The sequence below is a fragment of the Cherax quadricarinatus genome, chromosome 17 (genome assembly GCF_038502225.1).
Source record: "Cherax quadricarinatus isolate ZL_2023a chromosome 17, ASM3850222v1, whole genome shotgun sequence".
NCBI lineage: Eukaryota > Metazoa > Arthropoda > Malacostraca > Decapoda > Parastacidae > Cherax > Cherax quadricarinatus.
In genome coordinates, this window is record NC_091308.1 from 548414 (window position 1) to 575705 (window position 27292).

The 27292-nt window shown below is 41.3% G+C and overlaps 1 protein-coding gene across 7 annotated transcripts in view; it reads left to right on the forward strand.

The window, feature by feature from the left end:
• SNF4Agamma (SNF4/AMP-activated protein kinase gamma subunit) overlaps positions 1-27292 on the forward strand; it is a 998728-nt gene that overhangs the window by 188244 nt on the left and 783192 nt on the right. For 5 of the 7 annotated variants that reach the window (XM_053773265.2, XM_053773263.2, XM_053773260.2 and 2 more), the window contains exon 2: positions 14794-16096. The exons of 1 other annotated variant lie outside the window; for it this stretch is intronic. In XM_053773265.2, the coding sequence (XP_053629240.1) occupies positions 14999-16096 (1098 nt within the window). In that variant the 5' untranslated portion in view covers positions 14794-14998. The remainder of the gene's footprint in view (positions 1-14793; positions 16097-27292) is intronic. One more of the 7 variants, XM_053773261.2, reaches the window with a different exon arrangement.

Genomic DNA, 27292 nt, shown 5'->3' on the forward strand with positions numbered 1-27292 from the left:
CAAACCTCACTCAAGGAAAAAGATCTTGGGGTGAGTATAACACCAGGCACATCTCCTGAAGCGCACATCAACCAAATAACTGCTGCAGCATATGGGCGCCTAGCAAACCTCAGAACAGCATTCCGACATCTTAATAAGGAATCATTCAGGACCCTGTACACCGTGTACGTTAGGCCCATAGTATGCGGCACCAGTTTGGAACCCACACCTAGCCAAGCACATGAAGAAACTAGAGAAAGTGCAAAGGTTTGCAACAAGACTAGTCCCAGAGCTAAGAGGTATGTCCTACGAGGAGAGGTTAAGGGAAATCAACCTGACGACACTGGAGGACAGGAGAGATAGGGGGGACATGATAACGACATATAAAATACTGAGAGGAATTGACAAGGTGGACAAAGACAGGATGTTCCCGAGATTGGACACAGTAACAAGGGGACACAGTTGGAAGCTGAAGACACAGATGAATCACAGGGATGTTAGGAAGTATTTCTTCAGCCACAGAGTAGTCAGTAAGTGGAATAGTTTGGGAAGCGATGTAGTGGAGGCAGGATCCATACATAGCTTTAAGCAGAGGTATGATAAAGCTCACGGCTCAGGGAGAGTGACCTAGTAGCGATCAGTGAAGAGGCGGGGCCAGGAGCTCGGAATCGACCCCCGCAACCTCAACTAGGTGGGTACACACACACACACACACACACACACACACACACACACACACACACACACACACACACACACACACACACACACACACACACACACACACACACACCACACACACACACCACACACACACACCACACACACACATCACACACACACCACACACACACACCACACACGCACACCACACACACACATCACACACACCACACACACACACCACACACACACACACACACACACACACACACACACACACACACACACACACACACACACACACACACACACACACACACACACACACACACACACACACACACACACACACACACACATACCACACACACACACCACACACACACACCACACACACACACACATACACCTCCCCCCCCACACACACACCAACACACACACCCCACACACACACACACCTCACACACACACACACACACACACACACACACACCACTCCCCCGACACACACACACCCCACACACACCCTACACACACCCCACACACACCCCACACACACCCCACACACACCCCACACACACCCCACACACACCCCACACAAACCCCACACAACCCCCCCCACACACACACTCACGCGCATGTGCAACAGGCCTAGTGTCTAATCGACATGTGCCTAGGACAAAATGGTAACTAACACACACACACACACACACACACACACACACACACACACACACGTATATACTACAGGCCTAGTGTCTAATCGACATGTGCCTAGGACGAAATGGTAATTAACACACATACAAGAGCTTAGTGCAAAAGCTGGAGGACCAGGCAGGGATAATTGGGAAGGCTCTGTAATGGATCAGGGAATACCTTTCAGGAAGACAACAGCGAGTCAAGGTACGTGACGAGGTGTCAGAGTGGGCGCCTGTGACAAACGAGGTTCCACAGGGGTCAGATGATATGAAGTTGATGATAAGAATTCACTCAGACAAGGACCAGGCAGAACTACAAAGGGATCTGGACAGGTTGCAGGCCTGGCTTCTGGAGTTCAACCCCACCAAGCGCAAAGTCATGAAGAAGACCGCAGACGGAGTACAGTCTAGGGGGCCAGAGACTACAAACCTCACTCAAGGAAAAAGATCTTAGGGTGAGTATGACACCAGACACATCTGAGGCGCACATCAACCAAATAACTGCTGCAGTATACGGGCGCCTAGCAAACCTAAGAGTAGCATTCCGACATCTCAATAAGAAATCGTTTAGGACCCTGTACACCGTGTACGTTACCCCTATATTGGAGTATGCAGCACTAGTTTGGAACCCACACCTAGCCAAGCTCGTAACGAAATTAGAGAAAGTGCAAAGGTTTGCAACAAGACTAGCTTCGGAGCTAAGGGGCATGTCCTAAGAAGAGAGGTTAAGGGAAATCCACCTGACAAGACTGGAGGACAGGAAAGATAGGGGGTATTTGATAACTACATATAAAAAACTGAGAGGAATCGGTAAGGTGGACAGAGACAGGATGTTCCAGAGATGGGACACAGCAACAAGGGGTCACAGTTGGAAGCTGAAGATTCAGATTAATCACAAGGATGTTAGGAAGTATTTCTTCAGTCACAGAGTTGTCAGGAAGTGGAACAGTCTGGGAAGTGATGTAGTGGAGGCAGGATCCATGCATAGTTTTAAGAAAAGGTATGATAAAGCTCATGGAGCAGGAAGAGAGACCTAGTAGCGGCAGTGAACAGGCGGGGCCAGGAGCTGTGACTCGATCCCTACAACCACAACTAGGTGAGCACACACACACACACACATACAGCACTCGACCATAGAGCCAGCTAAGTATCCTTGCGTTCAGACGTACCCCGAATGTTACTTTCAGATTATTGGGTATAATTATATTTTAAATTTCTTGCGTTTAAGATTTCATATATGATGGAGAGATTGGGAGGTTAATCCTGTATGTAGGAACTAAATGTGTAAGAAGCGATAAGAAAATGGTTATACTGTCTCTAAAACTGTAACGCATCCCCTCCCAGTAGATATGTGTCAACTGATAAAGTGAAAACTTTGTCGTACCTAGTTAGCTGTTAGATAGCAATCGTCGACGGAGGTACTTCCCTTCAGTAATATGAGATCGAAAAAAAGAAGAATGTTAAACGTTTTGCACTTTGACATGATTGCTGGTCTTTTCTTTTGCGTTTCCTGAACACGTAACATAACAGTTAAATATCTACTTACATTATCAATAGTCTTATCGTTAACTCCTTGTGTGTTACTTAATAGTTGTTATTCCTTTAACATTTCCTTTCGGTTTAGAAGGCCTACCTGGAAGGTGTTCCAGGGGTCAACGCCCCGCCGCCCAGTCCTTGACCAAGCCTCCGGTGGATCAGGGTTTGAACAACCAGGCTGTTACTGCTTGCTGCACGTAGTCCAGCGTACGAACCGCAGCCCAGCTGATCGGATACTGACTTTAGGCATCTGTCCAGCTCCCTCTTGAAGGCAGCCAGGGGTCTATTGGTAATTCCTCTTATGCTTGGTGGGAGGCTGTTGTACTATTTTTGGCCCCGGACACTTATTGTGTCTTATCATAGTGTACTAATGACGCCCCTACTTTTTAGTGGGGGTATGTTGCACTGTCTGCCCTGTCTTTTGCTTTCATAGGGAGTGATTTCTGTGTGCAGATTTGGGACCCGTCCCTCTAGGACCTACGACCTAGTGTGAGAGCGAGCCGTGAGCACGCTAGATTGTGTATAAGAGGTATACAGCACTCTACCATGGCGGATATGTTGTTTCATTTGGATTACATAAAAACTTTATGAAAACGACGATTACATTTCTACCTTGGTTGGGAGAAGGAAAGAAAAGGAAGGGAGAGAAGATGAGCGGAGGGGAGAGGAGGGGATGGAAGAGAAGGGAAAGGGGGTTAGGTTAGGTAAGGTTCGTTAGGAAACAGGACTAGAGTTTCTTGTCAGGGGTCTTAGTCAGATGATGACCCGCCGTTGGAGCTTTTGGTTATCTGACCGAGGCCTTCCGCTGGCTTACCGGCCCACCCCTTTAAAAATCAGTGGTCATAGTTATAAGGGAAAGGGAGAGGAGAAGGGCGAGTACTCCAGGGATGCCTCTACAAGTCATCCTTCAGTACATTTTCATCTTTCGTTTACGTTTGTGGGGCTCGAGACTCAGCTTCTAACTCTGCCTCTTAATTAAGGTACACCGGTCGGCATTACAGGTTTCTGGTCTCTTTGGCCTTAGCATACCTACCTGTGATATGTTTTTACTCCATTTCCCGGGTCATCGTCCAGGCAGCCAGGTCTGAAACCAGATCTTCTGGTTGTAAAGTCCGATCAATTAGGTTATTGATGCTACCAGCACACAGTCCATTGTGGGCACCACAGCTCGGCTGATCAGAAACTTATCTTGAACACATCCATCAGATATGAAAAAAATACTGGCAATTGTAAAAGAGAAAAGTGGATAGCTACCTATGCCAAATGCTAGATCATCCAGGCTCTGAGGGATATGTGGCCAACTGCAAGAGTCTGGTTGAACGGAAAATCAACAGAAAAGCCTGGCCCTAGGCTGTGCCGCGAGGGCAAAAAACTCTGGAACTGGTCACAGGTGTATTATAGCTATACAATTTCCTCATCCAATTCTTTCCACTTTCCCATCATTTTGAAAATAAAGAAACACTTCCTAACGTCTCTATGGCTCACCTTCATCCTTAGCTTCTACTTGCATCACCTTGTCGCTGATCCTTGCAAATCAAACGATCTGTCTGTATTAGTTTCTTCTATATTTTGTACGTGTGACCTTGAGAATATTTAAGTACTTTATAATGTCCGTGTGGCTCATCTGAGAATTTAGTTTCTACTTATGCTTCTGTGTCACTTGTCTCCGTCTCTTGAAGTGTCATTTTCTATCTTGTCATGTCTTATTTCACCTTTCTTTCCTCCAGTGTCATGATTAACTTCTTTAGTCATTTCTTGTATTTATGAGACATATGTCTTTGCTAACTTTTGAACGTTTCCTAATGTCTGAGCATACTTGCCGAATATCACGTATTGGGAAACAACTAATTCCACACTGATGGAAACAGCAGGAAATAAGCCAGTTAGATAGTATATCAAAGAAAAATTGAATTGCGTCACCTAAAAAAAAACATATAAAGGAATTGACCTGGCATTTGTTTGGTTGCATTTTTTGGAAGGATACGAAACTTGGATTTTAGATGTGGATTACAGAACTCCAAAGATGGAAAGAGGCCCCTTCAAACTTCTTTAAGACGAAATAGTAAGGTCTTCTACTCATGAAAATGTAATTTTGATGGGAAATTTCAGTTGCAACTGGTTCGTAGAATGCGTTGTTAGGAAATTGAAAGAACCAAGTAGAGGGGATAAAGCTTGCTTGACCTGGTTCTGGAAAGCAAAAATGCTGATCACTGGAATCACTGAGGAGCTTGTAAAAAACGATCAAAGATACACTGATTTCAGTATTTCCAGGAAATGTGATATCGATAACGCAATAAAGGTTCCCATTTTTGGCCGAGCAGACTACATTGAATTAAAGGGACCACCAAGCTAGTGTTGACCGGTGTAACCTGACAAGGATTAATCGTCAAGGAGACCTGACAAATAATAATGAAGATGGTTGCTATCGCGTTTCACAAGCTACTCAGGCATCATGTATTCCTAACAGAGAAGTGACTTAAAAATTACCCTAAAAAAATTCAACATCTTTTGGATAGGGAATCGCACTGTGGCTGTAATAGTAGTGATTGACCTTTATAAAAAAAAATCTAGAGAATACACAAAACCAATCTAGAACTTTATTTAAGTAAACTCGATAGACTTAAAAACAATCCTCAGATTATTTTACATGTCAAGAAATTCAGTTGTTGCTGTGATATATATATATATATATATATATATATATATATATATATATATATATATATATATATATATATATATATATATATATATATATATATATATATATATATAATGTCGTGCCGAATAGGCAGAACTTGCCATCTTAGCTTAAATAGCAACGTTCATCTTGCCATATAGGACAAGTGAAAATTTGTGTATGCAATAATTTCGCCAAAATCATTCTGAACCTAACGAAAAAAATATATTTGATTGTGTTTGTTTAGTATTAAATTACTGTAAACAAATCTAAAATATATTTAGTTGGGTTAGGCTAAAATAAATTGTTCTTGTTATAATAAGGTTAGGTAAGTTTTCTAAGATTCTTTTGGAGCAAAATTAATTTTTTTACATTAACATTAATGAAAAAAATATATCTTTAAACATATAAGAGAAAATTTTAGAAAGGACTTAATTTTAAATGAGTTCTTGCTAATTGACCAGTTTTACATATTCGGCACGACATATATATATATATATATATATATATATATATATATATATATATATATATATATATATATACATATATAAGCTGACTGAATCCTTGGAATAAACTGAGAGGTGTTTGTAATATGATTACGTGTAGAGGCTGATGCAACGTGATAAACAGAGTGCAGTTATTGAAAGTCAGATGATAAAGTGTTATCACCAGAGGTGTTATCTTGGCCCCTTCTTATCTTGTTACACACCAGTAAACAGGCTGCTTCCTCGCCCCAAGGTTTTTTAGTTGATAAAAGATTTACTTTTTTTCTGAAAATAATAACAATTTAGAATAAAATATAATTATTATAATTATTATCTATTGTTATTATGTCGGTATTGTATTAATGGCTATTATAATGGCAAAAGGTATAAGTTTAAGTATTACTTGGGTGTTTTGTGAAGGCAGTATAAAAAGTGTGGTGTCAGGGCTGGTGATGGGTTGTGTCAGGGCTGGTGATAGATGGTGTCAGGGCTGGTGATGGGTTGTGTCAGGGCTGGTGATAGATGGTGTCAGGGCTGGTGATGGGTTGTGTCAAGACTTGTGATGAGTAGTGTCAGGGCTTGTGATGGGTAGTGTCAGGGCTGGTGTGAAGGCTGGTGTTAGTGTCTTGTTTACATTTGTAGGTCACACAGCTGAGCGGCAGCGCTGGCGGCCGTAGGAAGCTGCCTGGTGTCTCACCCTTCACGTGATCTTACATAGCTGCAAACTAACACAGCACCACCATACATAATACCCAATATATTGCATGTCTTAGTTAACGATTTGACGAGAAAAATTAGCAAGATTGTATATAATGTAATTCGTCAGATAATCAAACAAACTTGAATATACGAGACGAGGAAAAGAATGAGGCTGGTTGACATGATTGAGGTGGGTTGGGTGGGTCCTTTCTCCTGGTTACAAGATGATAAGCTCTCTTCATGCTCACGCTTTTGAACGTATTCATGAGAAGGCTATTAAATAATTGTTGAATGCATAATTAACTAGTCATTTGTAATAAACGAATGATTGGTCTACTAAATTACTCAAGTCTTTTTTTTTTTTTTGTCTCGGAAGTTTTACAAGAAGACATTAACTAGTCGTACCCTCAGATTACATGTTAAACATTATTATATTTATCCCAAGCAAACAATTCTCGCCCTGATTAATTAGCAAGATGAATTGCAGATGTTATTGTCACTACTTTAAAATAAAGTTGGTTAAAGCCACAGTGTGCAACTATGCTCTCCTATATATAGATGGGAACAAAGGCTACATATCTTTTCCAGCCATATTTTATCACTTGAAGAATTTCTTAAAAAAAAAAGTAATAAAATCTATTAACGTGAAGTGGGAGACTTCAGTAACATGATGAAGATACAGTCAATCATTACGTGGGTATCCAGTGGAAAGGATAGTGACGTAGGTATCCAGTGGGCATGGGTACTGAGAGCTATTGTCACCCCCCCCCCAGGGTCATTAACCTTGATGTTTTATACCCAACATTTTATATTTATATAAGAAACTTGAACGTCTGATAGTGCGTATATAAAGAAAAGATTCGAATAAAAGCTGCACATGTTTATAAAAGTTACACATGTTTATAAAAGTTACACATGTTTATAAAAGTTACACATGTTTATAAAAGTTACACATGTTTATAAGTTACACATGTTCATAAAAGTTGCACATGTTTATAAAAGTTACACATGTTTATAAAAGTTACACATGTTTATATAAGTTGCACATGTTTTTAACAAAAAACAGACTTCAGGGAAAATACATATTGTCAAGAAAGAACTTACCTATGTAATTAGAATCTAGGAAGTTAGGACTTCCTAACCTCCCAGATGTGCTGTGTACAATGATGTCTCGTGGCGTCACCTATGATCAACTTCCTAAATTTATACGGTCACTGACATCATTTGTAATAAACTTTCAACACATACGTACCTTCAATAGTGTCACATGACATCTGATGGACTTTCATACCTTGTAGTGAAGCCAGCATTGTGTAATGAACATGTTTTTAGAATTCGTGGAATTTGTTTCCACAACCATTGTTGGTGCATAAATTCTGAGTACTAACCAGATACCAGGAAGTAGTGAATGTTAACACTGTGTGCTGCTGATCTAGTGTTAACACTGTGTGCTGCTGATCAAGTGTTTACACTGTGTGCTGCTGATCTAGTGTTAACACTGTGTGTGCTGCTGATCTAGTGTTAACACTGTGTGTGCTGCTGATCTAGTGTTAACACTGTGTGTGCTGCTGATCTAATGTTAACATTGTGTGCTGCTGATCTAGTGTTAACATTGTGTGCTGCTGATCTAGTGTTAACATTGTGTGCTGCTGATCTAGTGTTAACACTGTGTGTGCTGCTGATCTAGTGTTAACACTGTGTGCTGCTGATCTAGTGTTAACACTGTGTATGCTTCTGATCTAGTGTTAACACTTATGTTGCTCTGGTGTTAACACTGCTGCTGTCCTGGTGTTAACACTGTGCTTCACCCTGCTGCATCCTGCCAGGGCAGGATGGTGCCTTCTACTCTGGACTGAGCCAGGGTGCTTGGCTGGTCACTTGACAACAAATACCTCCCAGCTGTCACACTGTGAACATGCAGATCAAGCAGCGTTCTCACGGATTGTTCGTCTTCACCCTCTTATTATCTATATATTTAAAACGAAGATCCCTCAAATGAGATGTGTGTGTGTACTCACCTATATGTAGTTGCCGGGGTCGGGTCTCAGCTCCTGGACCCTCCTCTTCGTTCATCGCTACTAGATTAACTCTTCTGGCTTCGAGAGCTTTATCGTACATCTTCCTAAAACTATGTATGGATTCTGCCTCTACCACTTCATTTGCTAGGTCGTTCTACTTCCTGACTATGTATGTGTGTGTATTTGCTTGTTTACCTTGAGTCTTTCTGTTAAATGTACCGGCATTAATATTTACATGGGAAAGCAGAAAGTTGAGGAGACTTGGACTACGGATGTTGAAGCGGTGTTCTCTAATTATATGTAATGATACTTTCGCTTATTATTGTTATTTTCAGCATTTCCTCTGATAGCTGCCATCCCGTCAGTGTCCAGATCTGGAACCTGACCCTCAAGTTTTTCAGAGACTTGAAGATTTTATGTTCCGTTTGGGTTTATAAAACATCATAGATGATTTACTAATTTATTGTGAGAAGTAAAAGATCCTCTGTACATTTTCTAGTTTTACTAATTTATTGTGAGAAGTAAAAGATCCTCTGTACATTTTCTAGTTCAAGTATAACGGGCGTCACTTATCGCATTTAAATTTCTCGTAAATATTCATCATTTTCTTGGCCTTGATTACATTCGTTTTAAATTCTCTGAACGTAATCTATTATCATCCTACTACTTTGAATTGCAAATGTTTATTCCTCTTGGTGAGAGATTGATTTGCTGAACGATAGATAATTTTAAATGAAGTCCAATAGACATGCAACCCCCCTATATAATTGCACTTATGATTTAAATACGATATAAATGAAGTACGCACAGATTGACGGTAAATCTCTATATAATTATACGTAAACCTTAACTACAATAGAGGTGAGGAAGCATCACAAGTGGTATCACTTGGGGTTGGTGGTTTACTTAGTGTTGGTTCACTTGGTGTTGGTGGTTCACTTGGTGTTGGTGGTTCACTTAGTGTTGGTGGTTCACTTAGTGTTGGTGGTTCACTTAGTGTTGGTGGTTCACTTAGTGTTGGTGGTTCACTTGGTGTTGGTGGTTCACTTAGTGTTGGTGGTTCACTTAGTGTTGGTGGTTCACTTAGTGTTGGTTCACTTGGTGTTGGTGGTTCACTTAGTGTTGGTTCACTTAGTGTTGGTGGTTCACTTAGTGTTGGTTCACTTGGTGTTGGTGGTTCACTTAGTGTTGGTTCACTTGGTGTTGGTGGTTCACTTAGTGTTGGTGGTTCACTTGGTGTTGGTGGTTCACTTAGTGTTGATGGTTCACTTGGTGTTGGTGGTTATCTTAGTGTTGGTTCACTTAGTGTTGGTGGTTCACTTGGTGTTGGTGGTTCACTTGGTGTTGGTGGTTATCTTAGTGTTGATGGTTCACTTGGGGTTGGTGGTTCACTTAGTGTTGGTGGTTCACTTAGTGTTGGTGGTTCACTTGGTGTTGGTGGTTCACTTAGTGTTGGTGGTTCACTTAGTGTTGGTGGTTCACTTAGTGTTGGTGGTTCACTTAGTGTTGGTGGTTCACTTAGTGTTGGTGGTTCACTTAGTGTTGGTGGTTCACTTAGTGTTGGTGGTTCACTTAGTGTTGGTGGTTCACTTGGTGTTGGTGGTTCACTTAGTGTTGGTGGTTCACTTAGTGTTGGTGGTTCACTTAGTGTTGGTGGTTCACTTAGTGTTGGTGGTTCACTTAGTGTTGGTGGTTCACTTAGTGTTGGTGGTTCACTTAGTGTTGGTGGTTCACTTAGTGTTGGTGGTTCACTTAGTGTTGGTGGTTCACTTAGTGTTGGTGGTTCACTTAGTGTTGGTGGTTCACTTAGTGTTGGTGGTTCACTTAGTGTTGGTGGTTCAGTGTTGGTGGTTCACTTAGTGTTGGTGGTTCACTTAGTGTTGGTGGTTCACTTAGTGTTGGTGGTTCACTTAGTGTTGGTGGTTCACTTAGTGTTGGTGGTTCACTTAGTGTTGGTGGTTCACTTAGTGTTGGTGGTTCACTTAGTGTTGGTGGTTCACTTAGTGTTGGTGGTTCACTGTGTTCACTTAGTGTTGGTGGTTCTCTTAGTGTTGGTGGTTCACTTAGTGTTGGTGGTTCTCTTAGTGTTGGTGGTTCACTTAGTGTTGGTGGTTCACTTAGTGTTGGTGGTTCACTTAGTGTTGGTGGTTCACTTAGTGTTGGTGGTTCACTTAGTGTTGGTGGTTCACTTAGTGTTGGTGGTTCACTTGGTGTTGGTGGTTCTCTTAGTGTTGGTGGTTCACTTAGTGTTGGTGGTTCTCTTAGTGTTGGTGGTTCACTTGGTGTTGGTGGTTATCTTAGTGTTGGTTCACTTAGTGTTGGTGGTTCTCTTAGTGTTGGTGGTTCACTTAGTGTTGATGGTTCACTTAGTGTTGGTGGTTCACTTAGTGTTGGTGGTTCACTTAGTGTTGGTGGTTCACTTAGTGTTGGTGGTTCACTTAGTGTTGGTGGTTCACTTAGTGTTGGTGGTTCACTTAGTGTTGGTGGTTCACTTAGTGTTGGTGGTTCACTTAGTGTTGGTGGTTCACTTAGTGTTGGTGGTTCACTTGGTGTTGGTGGTTATCTTAGTGTTGGTTCACTTAGTGTTGGTGGTTCACTTGGTGTTGATGGTTCACTTAGTGTTGGTGGTTCACTTAGTGTTGATGGTTCACTTAGTGTTGGTGGTTCACTTAGTGTTGATGGTTCACTTAGTGTTGGTGGTTCACTTAGTGTTGATGGTTCACTTAGTGTTGGTGGTTCACTTAGTGTTGGTGGTTCACTTAGTGTTGGTGGTTCACTTGGTGTTGGTGGTTCTCTTAGTGTTGGTTCACTTAGTGTTGGTGGTTCTCTTAGTGTTGGTTCTCTTAGTGTTGGTGGTTCTCTTAGTGTTGGTTCACTTAGTGTTGGTGGTTCACCTAGTGTCGGTGGTTCACTTAGTGTTGGTGGTTCACTTAGTGTTGGTGGTTCACTTAGTGTTGGTGGTTCACTTAGTGTTGGTGGTTCACTTGGTGTTGGTGGTTCTCTTAGTGTTGGTTCACTTAGTGTTGGTGGTTCACTTAGTGTTGGTGGTTCACTTAGTGTTGGTGGTTCACTTAGTGTTGGTGGTTCACTTAGTGTTGATGGTTCACTTGGTGTTGGTGGTTATCTTAGTGTTGGTTCACTTAGTGTTGGTGGTTCACTTAGTGTTGGTGGTTCACTTAGTGTTGATGGTTCACTTAGTGTTGGTGGTTATCTTAGTGTTGGTTCACTTAGTGTTGGTGGTTCTCTTAGTGTTGGTTCACTTAGTGTTGGTGGTTCTCTTAGTGTTGGTTCACTTAGTGTTGGTGGTTCACTTAGTGTTGGTGGTTCTCTTAGTGTTGGTGGTTCACCTAGTGTCGGTGGCTCACTTGGTGTTGGTGGTTCACCTAGTGTTGGTGGTTCACTTAGTGTTGGTGGTTCACTTAGTGTTGGTGGTTCACTTAGTGTTGGTGGTTCACTTAGTGTTGGTGGTTCACTTAGTGTTGGTGGTTCACTTAGTGTTGATGGTTCACTTAGTGTTGGTGGTTCTCTTAGTGTTGGTTCACTTAGTGTTGGTGGTTCTCTTAGTGTAGGTTCATTTAGTGTTGGTGGTTCACTTAGTGTTGGTGGTTCTCTTAGTGTTGGTGGTTCACCTAGTGTCGGTGGCTCACTTGGTGTTGGTGGTTCACCTAGTGTTGGTGGTTCACTTAGTGTTGGTGGTTCACTTAGTGTTGGTGGTTCACTTAGTGTTGATGGTTCACTTGGTGTTGGTGGTTATCTTAGTGTTGGTTCACTTAGTGTTGGTGGTTCTCTTAGTGTTGGTTCACTTAGTGTTGGTGGTTCTCTTAGTGTTGGTTCACTTAGTGTTGGTGGTTCACTTAGTGTTGGTGGTTCTCTTAGTGTTGGTGGTTCACTTAGTGTTGGTGGTTCACTTAGTGTTGGTGGTTCACTTAGTGTTGGTGGTTCACTTAGTGTTGATGGTTCACTTAGTGTTGGTGGTTCACTTAGTGTTGGTGGTTCACTTAGTGTTGATGGTTCACTTGGTGTTGGTGGTTATCTTAGTGTTGGTTCACTTAGTGTTGGTGGTTCTCTTAGTGTTGGTTCACTTAGTGTTGGTGGTTCACTTAGTGTTGGTGGTTCTCTTAGTGTTGGTGGTTCACCTAGTGTCGGTGGCTCACTTGGTGTTGGTGGTTCACCTAGTGTTGGTGGTTCACTTAGTGTTGGTGGTTCACCTAGTGTCGGTGGTTCACTTGGTGTTGGTGGTTCACCTAGTGTTGGTGGTTCACGTAGTGTTGGTGGTTCTCTTAGTGTTGGATCACTTAGTGTTGGTGGTTCTCTTAGTGTAGGTTCATTTAGTGTTGGTGGTTCACTTAGTGTTGGTGGTTCACTTGGTGTTGGTGGTTCACCTAGTGTTGGTGGTTCACTTAGTGTTGGTGGTTCACCTAGTGTTGGTGGTTCTCTTAGTGTTGGTGGTTCACCTAGTGTCGGTGGTTCACTTGGTGTTGGTGGTTCACCTAGTGTTGGTGGTTCACTTAGTGTTGGTGGTTCTCTTAGTGTTGGTGGTTCACTTAGTATTGGTGGTTCACTTAGAGTTGGTAGTTCACTTAGCGTTGGTGATTCACTTAGCGTTGGTGATTCACTTAGTGTTGGTGATTCACTTAGCGTTGGTGATTCACTTAGTATTGGCGATTCACTTAGCGTTGGTGATTCACTTAGTGTTGGTGATTCACTTAGCATTGGTGATTCACTTAGCGTTGGTGATTCACTTAGCGTTGGTGATTCACTTAGTGTTGGTGATTCACTTAGTGTTAGTGGTTCACTTATTGTTGGTGATTCACTTAGTGTTAGTGGTTCACTTAGTGTTGGTGGTTCACTTAATGTTGGTGCTTCTGCTCGTCTTTGGTTCTCGTTCTCGTCTTTGATACAGTATATTAGCACCACACACCTATGATACAGTGTATTAGCACTACACACCTATGATACAGTGTATTAGCACCACACACCTATGATACAGTATATTAGCACCACACACCTATGATACAGTGTATTAGCACCACACACCTATGATACAGTATATTAGCACCACACACCTATGATACAGTATATTAGCACCACACACCTATGATACAGTATATTAGCACCACACACCTATGATACAGTATATTAGCACCACACACCTATGATACAGTGTATTAGCACCACTTATGCAGCATATGGGAATCTTTATTCAGGAAACGTTTCGCCACACAGTGGCTTCATCAGTCCAATACAAAGAGGAAGGCGTAAGGAGAGGAGTATGAGGTAATCAGTCCCTCAGCCTGGAGTCGATGTGTTCAGTCCATCAAGATTGATGGACTGAACACATCGACTCAAGGCTGAGGGACTGATTACCTCATACTCCTCCTCTCCTTACGCCTTCCTCTTTGTATTGGACTGATGAAGCCACTGTGTGGCGAAACGTTTCCTGAATAAAGATTCCCATATGCTGCATAAGTGCCTCAATCTTCAACTTGTCGGTTTTTCAAACCATTCATCACACACATTAGCACCACACACTTATGATACAGTATATTAGCACCACACACTTATGATACAGTATATTAGCACCATGGACCTATGTTAAAGTTTTAGCAACCCACACCCATGATATTCTCTACAAAATTTATCAAAAGTTGATAACAGGTTGCGTGTGTGTTGCCGTTACAGCATCAATGTCGTTGTTTTCCCTCACCATCTTATCAATGTTTTGATATATTAGTGTGAGTACAGTGTTCACACTCACCAGTATATATATTGACACCTCACATGATTATGTACCATATAGTACCACAGTGTTGCTGGGTCATGTAACCTAGTGACTCCTTGTTGACCTTGTATCCTCATCGCACCTCACACTCTCGCTCTCTCACTCTCTCATCTGCTACTCTTCTCTTCTTTCGTTGTAATAAGGGAACTGCTTGCTGTTGAAGTTATTATTAAAGTGCACATCAGCAGCTCAGTTACGGGCTGGCCTGCCAGGCTGCTATATAATATGTGTACAATGTTATATTTTTCAGCAGTATATTAGTGCGTTATAGTGTGATGAGTGTTGCTACTAGACTGTGCTAGTGGTGTACTGCACCACAAGATGGTGACATAGACCACACATTCCACTCCTAAAACAACCCTTTAAAAACATTCCCAAATTTGCCAAATGGTAACTTAAATCAGGAAGTCATAGTTCAAACCGGACGAGGTGTCTTATATATTGTACAAAGCAACATGGAGTCGTGTGCCAAGGACTCGACCCCCTCAACCGCCAGCCCACAACATCCGTCGGTGGGTGGCGGGCCGCCGCCCCCGGGAGGGTTACAATACACAGGCGGGTATGGGTGGCGGAGCTCAGGTGAGCGGGGGCCTGGTCAGGGGCCCAGGATGGCTGGGGGCGCCTTCCTCTCCAGGAACCGCATAGCCGTCAGCCTAGTGAAGAACGTTGTTAATATGGGACCTCTCACCCGCCAGTCAGAACCCAAACCCAAGGAGATCGACCAAGATGAAGCCTTCGTTGAGGAGTCTGGCATTAAGTTGTTCGAGTCCCGTGCTAAACCCACTGATCGTGACGACAGTGTCGACGACGATGACGACGACGATGACGGCGGCGGGGACGACGACGATGGTGAAGAAGATCCCCTGTACGAACTCGATGTTTTGGACGACACCATCGTGGAAGAAGGTGAAGATGAAGAGGAAGATGATGGGAAGGTAGAAGTGAAGAACAAGGACGACACAAAGACTGTGAAGACGGAAGAGTGCGGTGAGATAAGAGAACCTCAGAAAGAAGAGCAACAACAACAAGTTGAAGTAGTGCCTCCCATAGTGCCCCAGGAGGGACTACCGAAGACAGAGGCCAGTAGCAGCAGCGTCAGCAGCAGCAGCGGCAGCAGCTCCACCAGCAGTGCTAATAGCAGCTTTACCAATATGACCAGCTCCAACAACCTTTTCAACAAGACCAACTGTAGCGTCAACAACATGGGCGTGAGCGCCAACAATAACATGGTGGGCGTAGGCGTGTGTGAGGGTGTTGGTCCAGTGAGCAAGAGAGACTCGTGCAGCAGCAGTAGCGGAAGCTCCAGAGACTCAGGCATTAGTGATGGCTGGGGAGAACCTCTCATAAGAGGCCGCCCGCACCGCCTGTCCTTGCCGCCCTCCGCACGCCCACGTCACCAGTTCACCATACGCAAGGTGGCCGAAGCAGAAGCCGCCCCAGCCCGCAGGAACAATGATTACATTGACAGTCGTCTAGCTGAACGCCGGAGCCCTGACCCCACTGCCGCCTCCCGCACCGCCCACACACCCATCTGGTTCAAGCGTCACACTACGGTAAGTCAATTGCACCGGCCACACGCCCATCAGGTTCAAGTCACACCACGGTAAGTCACTTACATCACCCACACGCCCATCTGGTTCAAGTCATACTATGGTAAGTCACTTGCATCGCCCGCACGCCCATCTAGTTCAAGTCATACTATGGTAAGTCACTTTCACTGCCCACACACCCATCTGGCTCAAGGGTACATTTGGTAAAGAATTTCCAGACGAGTTATGGTTATGTTTGCCTAGATTATTTATCGGAGTCATTCCAGGAAGTTGGAAATGGTTTCTACAAGTGTGGTCAGAGGGTACATGCACATGCCAAGTATTCCTAGAATTTTGACCTAGTTACCATACACCAGTGTCAGTTCCTAGTGTTTGTACCAGAGTTGACTGGTTGCTGGTGTGGGGGTTATTTGTGCATTGCTGGTGTCGGACTACTCACTTATATTGATACCTTAGTTAAGTGGACCAGGGGTCCCCACCTGACCTTCTCCAATTTCAATAACATTTTATGTGAAGGTTGGCATGTATATCAAACTAACTCTGGGAAAGTTTTAGTTCGTGATATGCATTAGTAGTAATGTTATGACCCTCAGAGTGGAGGCTGGTGAAAATTTCACGACCCACGACACACAATCAGTAATGTTCAGGTTATTGTTGTGGTAGATCTAGAAGAATAAAAGCTATGTAACTAGACATGCCTATGCAGCTTTTGGAGCTGATTTCAAAAATCACAGTCCTTAAACTTACATGCTTTTACTTTTTTTTTCACAGTGTGAAGCCAAAGTAGGCCAAAAAAATATGTTGCGTAAAATTGAATCTTGAATTCATCTGCCTGTATCTCTAAAGGAAAACATTATTTTAGTATGATATTATTGTAGCCGGCTACCGAAGTGGACATCGTCACATTCCTAAAATATCAGACTCCAAAAGTTTTAGTTCCTTTGCTAATGGTACCTAAAAATACCCTCACAGTCCTCACAGTGAATTTTATGCCATTTTTGGAAGACCAAGAGTAAAAAAATGCAGCACAGCCAATTTCTTATGAAAAAAAAGGCTTCATTAGAAAGATCAGATTCTAAACTACAAGATATTTATTTTCTGGATAGGTGTTTTTCCTTGAAGGGAGAAAACAGGTTTTAAAATAAGGTGATTTTTTTGGCTTGTACAACGTTATAATGAAATCCAGGCATTTTTCAGTTGTTGTTATAGAGCAACAACGGCTAGAACCTGGTGTTTAAGTGTCCTTATACAATTTTCGGTGGCGATTTCAGAAATTGTTATTTGAACTGATAGGGACCAATATTTATTTTGCAAATTAAACTTAAAGTTGCCGGAAAAGTGTCGTGACAACTTTTATTCTCCAAGATCTGCCACAGCAATAACCTGAACATTGCTGATTATGGGTCGTGGGTCAGTGAAATTTTCACCAGCCTCCACTCTGAGGGCCATAACATTACTACTACTACATATCATGAACTAAAACTCCCAAAGTTAATTTGATATACATGCCAACCTTCATGTAAAATTTGATCGAAATTGGAAATAGTCAGGTGGGGACGATTTTCGAAATTGGTTCACTTGACATGGAATGACCCTTCTTACAATTATTTTTGTGAATATCATACGACGCGAGAAAATCTTTACTTTTTTTTTCACTGGGTAAGTGAGTGTTTACTTAACCATTGATTCCCATCATTGGTAAGCCAGTGTTTACTTAATCACTGATTCCCATCATTGGTAAGCCAGTGTTTACTTAATCACTGATTCCCATCATTGGTAAGCCAGTGTTTACTTAATCACTGATTCCCATAATTGGTAAGCCAGTGTTTACTTAACCACTGATTCCCATCATTGGTAAGCCAGTGTTTACTTAATCACTGATTCCCATCATTGGTAAGCCAGTGTTTACTTAATCACTGATTCCCATCATTGGTAAGCCAGTGTTTACTTAACCACTGATTCCCATCATTGGTAAGCCAGTGTTTACTTAATCACTGATTCCCATCATTGGTAAGCTAGTGTTTACTTAATCACTGATTCCTATCATTAGCAAGCCAGTGTTTACTTAATCACTGATTCCCATCATTGGTAAACCAGTGTTTATTTAATCACTGATTCCCATCATTGGTAAGCCAGTGTTTACTTAATCACTGATTCCCATAATTGGTAAGCCAGTGCTTACTTAATCACTGATTCCCATCATTGGTAAGCCAGTGTTTACTTAACCACTGATTTCCATCATTGGTAAGCCAGTGTTTACTTAATCAGTGTTTACTTAATCATTGATTCCCATCATTGGTAAGCCAGTGTTTACTTAATCACTGATTCCCATCATTGGTAAGCCAGTGTTTACTTAACCACTGATTCCCATCATTGGTAAGCCAGTGTTTACTTAATCACTGATTCCCATCATTGGTAAGCCAGTGTTTACTTAACCACTGATTCCCATCATTGGTAAGCCAGTGTTTACTTAACCACTGATTCCCATCATTGGTAAGTCAGTGTTTACTTAATCACTGAATCCCATCATTGGTAAGCCAGTGTTTACTTAATCACTGATTCCCATCATTGGTAAGCCAGTGTTTACTTAACCACTGATTCCCATCATTGGCCAGTGTTTACTTAATCACTGATTCCCAGATTCCCAGGTGTTTACTTAATCACTGATTCCCATCATTGGTAAGCCAGTGTTTACTTAACCACTGATTCCCATCATTGGTAAGCCAGTGTTTACTTAATCACTGATTCCCATCATTGGTAAGCCAGTGTTTACTTGGTCACTGATTTCCATCATTGGTAAGCCAGTGTTTACTTAATCACTGATTCCCATCATTGGTAAGCCAGTGTTTACTTAATCACTGATTCCCATCATTGGTAAGCCAGTACTTAATGATTCATCATTGAAGCCAGTTTTACTTAATCACTGATTCCCATCATTGGTAAGCCAGTGTTTACTTGCTCACTGATTTCCATCATTGGTAAGCCAGTGTTTACTTAATCACTGATTCCCATCATTGGTAAGCCAGTGTTTACTTAATCACTGATTCCCATCATTGATAAGCCAGTGTTTACTTAATCACTGATTCCAGTAAGCCAGTGTTTACTTAATCACTGATTCTGGTAAGCCAGTGTTTAGTTACCCATCATTGGTAAGCCAGTGTTTACTTAACCACTGATTCCCATCATTGGTAAGCCAGTTTTACTTAATCCTGATCATCATTGGTAAGCCAGTGTTTAGTTAATCACTGATTCCCATCATTGGTAAGCCAGTGTTTACTTAACCACTGATTCCCATCATTGGTAAACCAGTGTTTACTTAATCACTGATTCCCATCATTGGTAAGCCAGTGTTTACTTAATCACTGATTCCCATCATTGATAAGCCAGTGTTTACTTAATCACTGCTTCCCATCATTGGTAAGCCAGTGTTTACTTAATCACTGATTCCCATCATTGGTAAGCCAGTGTTTACTTAATCACTGATTCCCATCATTGGTAAGCCAGTGTTTACTTAATCACTGATTCCCATCATTGGTAAGCCAGTGTTTACTTAACCACTGATTCCCATCATTGGTAAGCCAGTGTTTACTTAATCACTGATTCCCATCATTGGTAAGCCAGTGTTTACTTAACCACTGATTCCCATCATTGGTAAGCCAGTGTTTACTTAATCACTGATTCCCATCATTGGTAAGCCAGTGTTTACTTAATCACTGATTCCCATCATTGGTAAGCCAGTGTTTACTTAATCACTGATTCCCATCATTGGTAAGCCAGTGTTTACTTAATCACTGATTCCCATCATTGGTAAGCCAGTGTTTACTTAATCACTGATTCCCATCATTGGTAAGCCAGTGTTTACTTAATCACTGATTCCCATCATTGGTAAGCCAGTGTTTACTTAACCACTGATTCCCATCATTGGTAAGCCACTGTTTACTTAATCACTGATTCCCATCATTGGTAAGCCAGTGTTTACTTAATCACTGATTCCCATCATTGGTAAGCCAGTGTTTACTTAATCACTGATTCCCATCATTGGTAAGCCAGTGTTTACTTAATCACTGATTCTCATCATTGGTAAGCCAGTGTTTACTTAACCACTGATTCCCATCACTGGTAAGCCAGTGTTTACTTAATCACTGATTCCCATCATTGGTAAGCCAGTGTTTACTTAATCACTGATTCCCATCATTGGTAAGCCAGTGTTTACTTAATCACTGATTCTCATCATTGGTAAGCCAGTGTTTACTTAACCACTGATTCCCATCACTGGTAAGCCAGTGTTTACTTAATCACTGATTCCCATCATTGGTAAGCCAGTGTTTACTTAATCACTGATTCCCATCATTGGTAAGCCAGTGTTTACTTAACCACTGATTCCCATCATTGGTAAGCCAGTATTTACTTAATCACTGATTCCCATCATTAGTAAGCTGCCATCATCTCGGAATTACTATACCACAAATTAAATGTTCTCTCTTGCGTGTGACGTGTTAGAAAACGACTAAATGAAAGTCCTAACGGGGCTGACTATTGTATCAACATTGACGGTAGAAGCAACAGTGACAGTAGAAACAGCAGTGACAATAGTAGTAACTGTAGTAGCAGCAGTGACAGTAGTTATAACATTGACATTAGTAGCAGCAGTGACAGAGGTAGCAGTATAATACATTAGTAGCAGGGACAGAGCAGCTGTGACAGTGGTAGCAATACGATGTTGTATTTGTTGTAGCAGTGACAGTAGCAACAATGACAATAGTATAATATATTAATAGTAACAGTGACAGTAGTAACAGTACAATGTTGTATTAGCAGCAATGACAGTAGTAGCAGCAGTGACAGTAGTAGTAGTAGCAGTGACAGTAATACCAGTAGTGACAGTAGTAGTAGTAGCAGTGGCAGTAATATCAGTAGTGACAGTAGTAGTAGCAACAGTGACAGTTATAGCAGTAGTGGCAGTAGTAGTACAGCAATGACAGTAATAGCAGTAGTGATAGTAGTAGCAACAGTGACAGTTATATCAGTAGTGGCAGTAGTAGTACAGCAGTGACAGTAATAGCAGTAGTGACAGTAGTAGTAGCAGCAGTGACAGTAATAGGAGTAGTGACAGTAGTAATAGCAGCAGTGACAGTAATAGTAGTGACAGTAGTAGTAGCAGCAGTGACAGTAATAGCAGTAGTAACAGTAGTAGTAGTAGCAGCAGCAGTGACAGTAATAGTAGTGACAGTAGTAGTAGTAGCAGTGACAGTAATAGCAGTAGTAACTAGTAGTAGTAGTAGTAGCAACAGTGACAGCAGTGACAGAAGTAGTAGCAGCAGTGACAGCAGTAGCAGTAGTGACAGTAGTAGTAGCAGCAGTGACAGCAGTAGCAGTAGTGACAGTAATAGCAGTAGTAACTAGTAGTAGTAGTAGTAGTAGTAGTAGCAACAGTGACAGCAGTAGCAGTAGTGACAGAAGTAGTAGCAGCAGTGACAGTAATGTCAGTAATGACAGTAGTAGTAGCGGCAGTGACAGCAGTAGCAGTAGTGACAGTAGTAGTAGCAGCAGTGACAGTAATATCAGTAGTGACAGTAGTAGTAGCAGTGTCGTGTGGGGGTTCGGTAGGAGATTGATGGATAAGGTAAACTCACTTGTTGGATGGTAACACTATTGTCAGACTGTGGTAATGGGAGATGGAGCCCAGACTGCCGTGTCCTGCCTTCTATGATGCCTATGCGTCGTCTGAGGCCGAGGTAGCTCGTCTCACTCGCTCGCTGCATCCCATGACGTCATACAGTCACAGGCCTAAGGGATCTTCTATATAAACACATGGATGGTACTATAATGCTCATCTAATCTATGCATACAACACATGTAAAGGAGGATCAGCAACTATGCCGACAGCAGCAGTGACAGTAGTAGTAGCAGCAGTGACAGTAATATCAGTAGTGGCAGTAGTAGTAGCAGCAGTGACAGTAATATCAGTAGTTACAGTAGTAGTAGCAACAGTGACAGTAATAGTAGTGACAGTAGTAGTAGCAGCAGTGACAGTAATAGCAGTAGTGACAGTAGTAGTAGGAGCAGTGACAGTAATATCAGTAGTGAAAGTAGTAGTAGCAGCAGTAACAGTAATATCAGTAGTGACAGTAGTAGTAGCAGCAGTGACAGTAATATCAGTAGTGACAGTAGTAGTAGCAGCAGTGACAGTAATATCAGTAGTGACAGTAGTAGCAGCAGTAACAGTAGTAGCAGTAGTGACGGTAGTAGCGGCAGTGACAGTATTAGCGGCAGTGACAGCAGTAGCGGCAGTGACAATAGTAAGAGTACGGTGTTAACAGTTATCTTTCTCTTCTCTGTTCCAGAGAGAACAGTCCAAGTGCTCTGAAGCTTTCCCCAAAGTTTAGATGGTTTCATGGTGCTATGAGGGCAGCAGATGTACCACCTCCACATAGTTTTAAGCTCTGTTGTCTCTCTCCTGCCTTGAAAAGTACTTTGAGCACAGAACAGTATAAAGGTCGGGAGAGCACCATTGATTAGAAAAGTACCATCATTTCCGTTGCCTTACTGTTTTGAAATGTCTTTGCTCTTATTCTAGTTCCTATTTCTTACGTTTTATGATATGCCTACGTTCTGTTTCTTCTGCTGATTATAATAGTAATGAATGATAGCGCATCTGTTTCCAATTAGCAGACAGAGGGTCGAGTCTCCAGCATAATTTACGCCGAATGACTCTGAATATTATACATTTCCGTGGTGTCAGACTATTCAACATCTTACCAGAAGATATCAGAAACACTTCTGCTTTATCAGGCAAGCACCAAACAAGTTTGGCCCAGGGTCGGGCTCTGGGAGCAGAAAAGATCTCGAAACTCATCAAAGATATATCAGAGGTTTATATCTAAGCATTTAAAATCTATCGCAATTAACTATGTCATTTTCGTTTACTTATTAGAAGACTGTTAATATTTGCTTATAATTTTTCTGTTTACCGAGGTGACTTTCACAGTTATTTTGGTATCGTCTGCAAGAGCTGATAAGACACTGGTTGGTGTTGTACGTCCGCTATGAGGATGAGAAACATTGCTAGACCGTCCCCTAGGCTACTGAACTTTTTACTTTGTCGAGACTGGAATTAGTTTTACTTCCACTCTGTGATCGGTTTGCTAAAAATTTGAAAACACATTTCGTTACCTTTCCTCTTATACCTATTGGCCTCATTTTATGAGCTATTACTGTATATTTGGGGGGGAGTAGGAATTTATGAAAAAATGTTTCAACTCTTATGGTGTCGATAAGATCACTGAGCATCAATTCCTACTCTTCTTTCAAAGTTTCGGTCATGTCTTTTCGTCATTGGTGTATGAACCTCAGCAGAGGGCCAAAGTCAGAAAGTACTTCGAATATTTCCAAATTTTGTTTTTAGCATGAATTATTATTATTATTATAATCAAGGGGGAAGCGCTAAACCCGGAGGATTATACAGCGCCTTGTGGAAGGCATGTTAATTCGCTGGAGCTAATTTAAATCAAGAGCCCTTTTTCTTGAGGGGTTTTAGCATGAAGTCTTTAGTTTCTGTTGCCTATTTATAATTTTTCTGCGTATGTATATTTTTTCTTGTGACGTTTACCGCTTATTAAGCAGTTCAACAAGTCCCTTCCTTCCGTCAAGTTTTCTACTCTCTAACTCTGTGTGGGATCTCACTTGGTTCTTTGCAAGACATATTTATGCACTCTCTTTGATTTGTTCATTCATTTTTTTCTATGCACTGATTTGGGTTTAGAAGTTTAGGATAGTTTCTCCAAGGAATGTTTGATAGTTGTTTATGTTGACATGTCTGTTGTCAGACTGTTAAAGTGGAATTTACTGAACATAACCGGGAACAAACTTTTTTTTTCTTGGTTGAAAACCCAACGCTATTAAAATTAGACAGAATGAAGATTAATGCAGTCCATGCTTTTATATAAAAAAAACCGTGTGAACCAACTCCAAGAACGTGTAGAAAGCCACGTGTTGTAGGTATACAAACAATTATTCTCCTTGTTGCCACTCGGACGGCTTATCATTTGCCTCTCAGACGTCGTATCAGTGTTCTTTTGGCCGCTGCTTCACACAGATAACATAGTTCTTAATATTCCTTTTTATTAGGGTCATTTATATTAGGTCAGTACTTGTCAGTTATATTAGGTTAATACTGGTCAGTTATATTAGGTTAACACTGGTCAGTTATATTAATTTAATACTGGTCAGTTATATTAGGTTAATACTGGTCAGTTATAATAAGTTAATACTGGTCAGTTATATTAGGTTAATACTGGTCAGTTATATTAAATTAATACTGGTCAGTTATATTAGGTTAATACTGGTCAGTTATATTAAGTTAATACTGGTCAGTTACATTAGGTTAATACTGGTCAGTTATATTAAGTTAATACTGGTCAGTTATATTAAGTTAATACTGGTCAGTTATATTAAGTTAATACTGGTCAGTTATATTAGGTTAATACTGGTCAGTTACATTAGGTTAATATTGGTCAGTTATATTAAGTTAATACTGGTCAGTTATATTAAGTTAATACTGGTCAGTTATATTAAGTCAATACTGGTCAGTTATATTAAGTTAATACTGGTCAGTTATATTAAGTTAATACTGGTCAGTTATATTAGGTTAACACTGGTCAGTTATATTAGGTTAATACTGGTCAGTTATATTAAGTTAATACTGGTCAGTTATATTAGGTTAACACTGGTCAGTTATATTAAGTTAATACTGGTCAGTTATATTAGGTTAATACTGGTCAGTTATATTAGGTTAATACTGGTCAGTTATATTAAGTTAATACTGGTCAGTTATATTAAGTTAATACTGGTCAGTTACATTAGGTTAATACTGGTTAATGATGGTAACGCAATATTAACTATGGTAAGCGGGGAGTGTTATTGTGTAACAACAACCAGGATGGCACTATATTATGGCACACATACTACCAACAAAGGTGCAACACAAGGCGGGATACTGGCACTGTGTTGTGGCACACTACCAACAAAGGTGCAACACAAGTCAGTATACTGGCACTGTTATGCACTTCACTGAATTACAGATATTCATATTTTTATTATTGTATAATATGCATTACAACAATTTTTTTTATGTATAATGTCTTTATTTTTTCAACTTTGTTTACGAATTTGTATTAACACTTCATAAAATGTATTAGCATACGTTTGGAAGCTGTTTAACATTAGATCATCTCTTTCTGATTGTGAGTCAGTGAGTATTGTTGTGTCCTCACTACAACTGTTTGATTGTGAGTCAGTGAGTATTGTTGTGTCCTCACTACAACTGTTTGATTGTGAGTCAGTGAGTATTGTTGTGTCCTCACTACAACTGTTTGATTGTGAGTCAGTGAGTATTGTTGTGTCCTCACTACAACTGCTTGATTGTGAGTCAGTGAGTATTGTTGTGTCCTCACTACAACTGTTTGATTGTGAGTCAGTGAGTATTGTTGTGTCCTCACTACAACTGCTTGATTGTGAGTCAGTGAGTATTGTTGTGTCCTCACTACAACTGTTTGATGATGAGTCAATGAATCACTTGTGTCCTCACTACAACTACGTGATGGTGAGTTAGTCACTGTTATCATCATCTCACTATACAACATATGCACTTGACGTGCCACGTATCACAGACAATTTCATCAAGTATTTATGCTATTAGATATCCCTGAAGGGGTACCTTTAAGCTGTTGCCTGAGTTGTCCTTTCTTTTTCTTCCTTTAAACTCTTTTATAACTTAAGAATGTTTCATCCGATCGGCTTTAACTTTCCAACATTAGTACCGGATAAAGGGTTCATTCAACTATTGGCAGGTGCTCTATGATCAGTGTTATATAGCACATTCCAAATTTCCTGAAGCAACTAGGTCCAATAATTTAAAAACTCATTGTGAGTGGCTTCAAATATTCAACATTGGCGTATTCTACTAGGCATGACCGAGAGAATTATTGAAGCGTAAACCACCCTCTTCCCCCATCGTCCCTTAAATCATGTTGAATATATTTGAGGATGCCTTTTTCTTTGAACGTCTTCAGTCTTTAATGGCTGATGTAACTTTAGCATAGGATTATACCCAATAAGTTTACTCTGTGTAAGTGTAAATTTCACAACTGACTACACACTTAAAAGAAACTTGGAATACTTGGGTTTCCGAGCAAAAAACATGAGAATGCCTCGTCTGATTGGCTTTAAACTTTCACTCGGTTACTGTATGTTATGAGTGGGTGTGGTGTTACGTGATACTGGTAGGTACTGCCGTCCTGTTCAGTGAATAACACCGGGTAGTAGGCTGGTAGACATCAGTCATCCCAGGAGATACTACCCACCTAATACATACATGTGAAATATACATCAGTCTACCAGCCTGATACACGGTGTTATTCACTTGACAGGACGGTTGATAAATATCAGACATCTAGGGAGGAGGTGCTACCTACCTCTCATAGGAGTGTGAAATAAGAACATAAGAACGAAGGAACACTGCAGAAGGCCTACTGGCCCGTGCGAGGCAGGTCCAAGTCTCCTACCGGCTTAAGCCAATGCACCCAACCTAGTCAGGTCAGGTCACATTGACTTAAGGGAGGAACACGGCAACCGACCTGTTAGCACAAGCTATCAGGTTGTGCAAGAAAGGTATAAAATACCGACAATATGAAAGTTAAGACACATGTGCAACATCTGGATATCTTTATTGTAGTAGACGTTTCGCCATCCAGTGGCTTTATCAATACAGATTCTAGGACATAATAGGAAGACAGTAGAACTATATACAAAAGATGAGGTAATCAGTCCCTTGGCCTTGGAGTTAGTGTTCACAGCATCGTGGTGGAGGAGAGTCTGGAGACCTACTTCGACTAGTGGATGGTACCACTATGACCCCGCCTCCATCTGCTTCACGTCACCTCACTACAGTATATAAGCCACGTCTACGGCCCTATGCTGTACATTCTACAAGATTGATGGACTGAACACATCGACTCCAGGTTGAGGGACTGATTACCTCATTCTCCTCCTCTCCTTACGCCTTCCTCTTTGTATTGGACTGATGAAGCCACTGTGTGGCGAAACGTTTCCTGAATAAAGATTTCCATATGCTGCATAAGTGTCTCAATCTTCAACTCATAGGGAAGGTTTCTGATACATAGGATCATCTTTGTCATCCTC